This window comes from Branchiostoma belcheri, unplaced genomic scaffold (assembly GCF_001625305.1).
Source record: "Branchiostoma belcheri isolate BF01 breed outbred unplaced genomic scaffold, Haploidv18h27 scaffold184, whole genome shotgun sequence".
Classification (NCBI taxonomy): domain Eukaryota; kingdom Metazoa; phylum Chordata; class Leptocardii; order Amphioxiformes; family Branchiostomatidae; genus Branchiostoma; species Branchiostoma belcheri.
The window spans coordinates 124132-129418 of record NW_017803313.1 but is presented as its reverse complement, the minus strand read 5'-3'; the positions used below and the strand labels follow the sequence as shown (position 1 = coordinate 129418).

General features: G+C 38.6%; 1 protein-coding gene across 2 annotated transcripts in view; it reads left to right on the top strand.

The window, feature by feature from the left end:
• Positions 1–5287, top strand: part of LOC109467615 (hemicentin-1-like) — a 108472-nt gene that overhangs the window by 34614 nt on the left and 68571 nt on the right. For both annotated transcript variants that reach the window (XM_019765631.1, XM_019765630.1), the window contains exons 15-18: positions 222–376; positions 712–823; positions 2379–2558; positions 2867–2962. In XM_019765631.1, coding sequence (XP_019621190.1) covers positions 222–376; positions 712–823; positions 2379–2558; positions 2867–2962 — 543 coding nt within the window. The remainder of the gene's footprint in view (positions 1–221; positions 377–711; positions 824–2378; positions 2559–2866; positions 2963–5287) is intronic.

Here is a 5287-nt window from a genome sequence, read left to right as displayed (position 1 = left end):
ATATACATGATTGACCTCTGGCCTCCAAACTATATTACAATATTATAATAGTTATGTGCCAAATGTTATGTATTGATGTAAGGTAATTTTACAATTATGACTTAACTTATGTATATGTCTGTTTATATGTGGGGCCCGATATCAGCCATGGCTGCCAGGGCACCCCGTTGTTTTGCGATGTTTGCAATTCTAAATAAATAATTTTTTTTCCCTGTTGTTAGAGGTTCCCACTGTTGAGGTTTCCTCTGCCTCTCAACTAGTGTCTGAAGGAGATACAGCTGTTTTAGAGTGTAAAGCCTCTGGAATTCCAGCCCCTTCTTTTACTTGGTTGAAAGGGAAGGAAGAGCTGAGTGACCTTCCTTACATAAAAATTCTGGTAGGTACAAACTGTACATTTTAGTAAATTAAATGACAATTTACCTTCTGAAAATGGGAGTATTGTTTTAGATTTGTCTGTCTGTCTGTCTTTCTGTTTGTGTTTCCAGAAATGTGTTGCTCAGCAATAACTCAAGAAGCTGCAAATGGATAGTGATGATATTTGGGATGTGATCTTCAGAAAACAAAGGTCATTGTGTATGTACATTGTGCATGTACATTGTTTACCACGGTACTGCAGCAGTTTTTTTGTGGAAAAATCTGAGGACCACAAATTGAATTTGTGTGGAATAAGGTACTAAGTAAAAAGGTGCTGATGATGATTCTGTTTTGTAGAATGGCAAGCTGGAGATCACTGGAGTACAGCTGGCTGACAGTGGGGAGTATGTGTGTGTAGCAACTAATGCGGTTGGATCCACCTCCATCAGCAGTTTCCTTGAAGTTGAATGTATGTACATGTCCTCCATCAACAATCGTACCAATACTATTGTCTTTTGGCTCTGACTATGCAGCATGAACTAAATGATATTGTACATACATGTGTACATGACGTTGTGCATATGTTGTTCGTGGGGAGAGGAAGATGACCAAACAAACACAAGGATGATAAATTACATGTAAATACATTGTACCATGGTACATTTTGTATAGTACAGTAAGCTTTGGTATTACATGACATAGTACTTGTCTTTACACTTACAAAATTAATACTTAAAATCTGTTGTTGTTTTGTAAACTGGTTTAGAGTTGACAAAATAACGGGGGGTGCCCTAACTTCAGATGTGCCCTAACTCCGGGCCTAAGTTCAGACCCATTTTTACCTCCATGAAATGTGTCATGGAGGTTATATTTTCAGTTGTGTTGTCCGTCGTCTGTCAACAAGATAACTCAAGAACGGCTGGATGGACTAGTTTCATACGTACATATGTGGGTCTGAGTGTTTTGTAGATAACCGACCCGTTGAAAACTACGTCAACACCACTGTTGTCTGCATCATGTCGCATGATTTCCATGGGACTGCATTGATTGCGTGGAAACACGGACTGATTGCGTTAGATACTACCCTCCTCTCGTTAGACGACAAGTATACACAATCGCAATTTTACTGTCGAAAGAAAGCTACAATGTCCATAAAATTCTATTCTAGAATCTAATTTTGTTACTATTTTCATCATCATCGTCTGAAGAGAGCAAAATTGTGAAAAGCGTCCAATATTAGGGCACACTGTCTAGTGTAGCCGCGTTCACGAAGGTACATTCACAAAAATGTCTCACATTTTGTCACTTGTAATGTGGAGCATGAAGGGCTCATGAATAGTATGAATGCATTTCTTATCCAAGTATGTTGTTTAAATTAATGTTCTCAAAATTCATTCATCAAAACCTGACCACTCTCTGACAACTAGCAATAGAACGCCGTGAGTTCAAGCGTGTGAAAAAGCGTTCCAATGTTAGGGCACCCCCGTTACATGTTATAATCCATCCCCAGGCCACACCAATTTAATTTGTTGGTTCTCGGATTCGCCTCTTCGTTTTTTCTGATTTGCAAAAAAAAAAAATTGATTCTGGTCCTGAATCAACTGAAAAATGCTCATATTTTGCCCCCCAACAGTTGAGGAAAGTCCTTTTCTTCCTAGTTGTTACAGTTTTCCCATCTATCATTGCAGTGGTTTGATTAAAAGTTCAAAATTCAATGTTTAAACTTTAACCCAGCCTTTTGTGTTGACTTCATGACTCATTCCGTATCATTTAAACCTATAATGGGATGCCTAGACCTGTTTTTATTTTTATTTTTTTTCGCCCTGTCGCTTCATATTTTTTCTGAAAAAATCCGAGAACCAACAAATTAAATTGGTGTGGCCCCAGGTTGCTTTGAACCATGTGATTGGTGCATTGATCAATAGATGTCATATTGAAGGAAAACTCACCTTTTGTGATAATCTACAAGGAGGATGAGGTAAGGAAAACAGTTTAATTGCCTTTTTTATGAACTGTCCTTGCAGTTCAGCCTACCTTCTCAGTAGCTCCTGTTGACGTGGGAGTAGACATTGGTTACAACGTAACACTACCATGTGAGTCCGTGGGCTCTCCAACACCAACCATAAGGTGGACACACCATAGCCAGCCTGTTGACTTGTCAGACAGGCACTACAAGCAACTAGACAGTGGATTATTGATACAAAGTAAGAAAACCATTAACCACCTGAAAGCAGAAAGAACTTGTTGACACGAGTGTACTCGTCCCACTAAACACAAATAATGTTACCAGTACAAAATGTATACAATGTATTCTACTTAATGCATGTCATTATTGTCATCTGTTGTCATTGTGACAGGTTAATATATTATAGTTAATACATGACTGTTAAATCTTGGTCCTTACCACACAGTGCCTATCTTATACAGTCACTAAATAACACTACATCAAGACCACATGAAGGTGACAAAGACAAAAGTGTTTAAGTTTAACAGAAAATGTCTCTTCTTTAAGGCGTGGGCCTGGAACAGGAGGGGTCTTACACTTGCATAGCAGAAAATGCACTTGGGAAGATGCAGGCAACTCTGCTTGTAACAGTTACTGGTCTTGGTATGTATCTGAACAATTTCAGTGCCACTTTTTAAAGTTTTTTTGCTTGAAGACCTGTAGACCGTTGACTTACTGGATCTGTTTGATTATACACTTTACCTTGTTTAAGAATATGTAGAAAATGTCATACTTAGGAAGGACGTCATCTGAATTTTGTATGTCTCCTGAGCACAATGAACCATTATCATGGCTTTGCAGTTCAGCACAATGAGCCACAATCATGGTTCAGTTTAAATCTTCCAAAAGAGGCACAATCACGAATTGACTAACCAGAACACTTGTAGCTTATTGACTTTGTAACCAGCACATAAAACGAGTCATTTGGGGCTAGTTTTGTGGAAGTTTTTCCACCAAATGAGGGATTTGGAGAGCGAATATTGCAATGATTTGATAGGAGTATGCAACAGATGACAGCGATAGTGATGAAAAGCAAGAAGGCAAATATTGAAATAAGTTGTTTTTGCTGGTGAATGACAAGACCAAATTGGCACATGGCTAAATAGTGTTTGTGTGGGGGTGACAGGAGTTGGTGGGAGGGCGTGGCACTTAAGACACTCATTACCTTCGCCAAGAAGGTTATGTTTTCGTTGGCGTTCATGTGTGTGTGTGTGTGTGTGAACACAATAACTCAAGAAGGCTAAGATGGATTGTGGTAGGTTGGTACATGTAGGTCTTGATGAGACCTCGACTGATTAGATTTTGGACCCCCTGGCAGCTTGTTATGGTACTGCAGCTGAACTTCTGGTTTTGACATCTTGTGATATCTGGACATGGTAGGGTGATTAAATTTGGATGGTAGGTAGCTCTTGAGCTGGGTAAGATTTGTCATGAGTTTGGGTTCTGGATCGGAGTTTAAATCTGACCAGTCTAAGTACTGTAAGTGTGCAGTATGTTGCCAGAAACGTGACTCTGTATAGTATCATGTTTTGGCCGCAATATCCCTGAAATCGTAATATCTGTAGCTGTATACATATCTTTGTATTTTCTGAAAAGCCTGTTAGTTGTAGCCTTTATAGGTGGCGTAATGTTGGTGGTCCAGCGAAGACTTCCTGGTATTAGTCCGCGCGGATGGTTATGTGGCCTTTTTGCCTGACTGCCGGGATGGTCTATATGCGTTGTGGGTGTGTTTGAACATAGCAGTAAACGTATCACATTGATTTTAATTAAATTTAGATTTTGGAAACATTAGGTTCTGAGCTTCTTCGAGTACTAAGCCGTTACCCTGGGAAAATTTGTTTTGACCATGCAGGCATGGTTAACAATGACCCCTTACTTAAAAATGTACTTTGATGTGCCTTATTTACCCCTAAATAAATTGGGCGCACAAAATATCAATTAAGTGTATTGATAAGCGGCACGGCACCCCTTTCCATCAAAAGAGTGAAAGATTCCGACCCGCGTTTAGTACAGAAATGACAGCCCGTCGGGCTGAGGGTGTCACATTGCTCCGAACACAGAAGGAAACTCCGGTCCGACATTTGGGCCCCTTAGGGGCATGTTCTAGAACTGCAGAAGCATTCGATGAAAAATATTCAGGATAACTCAAGAACTGATCGACGGATTATCATGATTTTTGGTATGTGGGTAGCTTACAGAATGCTTGACATTAATACAATAGTTATGCAAATCAGCAGCTAATTAGCATAATTAAGGAAATTCTATAAATCTGCTACCTTCCATGATATGATTATTCAAACAAGTGCCATGTGTGAATGTGAAGAAGAACATTTGTCAGATAGTAATTATGCAAATGAAGGCCCAATTTGCATAATTAATGCAAAAAAGCTATAATTCCATAGTAACTGCAGGAAATACATGTACTTGTGGCATTTTTAAGTTAAAGTGAAGGTGGACATCACTAGAAATAATATATTCAAATCAGGACCTTATTTGCACAATTTATGAAGAAATTCTAGATTAGCCATTTTTCAAGTCAAGACTGTCATTAGGTGAATAACATGATCAACTGATATAATTCATGCAAATGGGGATCTTCAGATCTTGTTTTCTTGATTAATGCAAATAATTTTGTCAACATTCATCAAGGCCCAAGGGTAACATCATTTGGCGAAGGTATGAGATCGTGGAACTCTTGTTGTATATTTCTCAGTTGTACTTTTATGTTATATGTTCATTTCATATTGTCAGAATTTTGCCCAGAATTTCAATAGATGTTTTTGCCCAATTTTCAAGAGAAAAAAGTTTTGTTGCCCTCCTTCGGTGGTTGCTCAACATACCAAAAATGTTGTAAATGTACTTCAGCAAGACATTAGACTCTGATTTGTTTTCTTTTGTCTTTTATTTTTACTTTGATAGTGTTGTTTC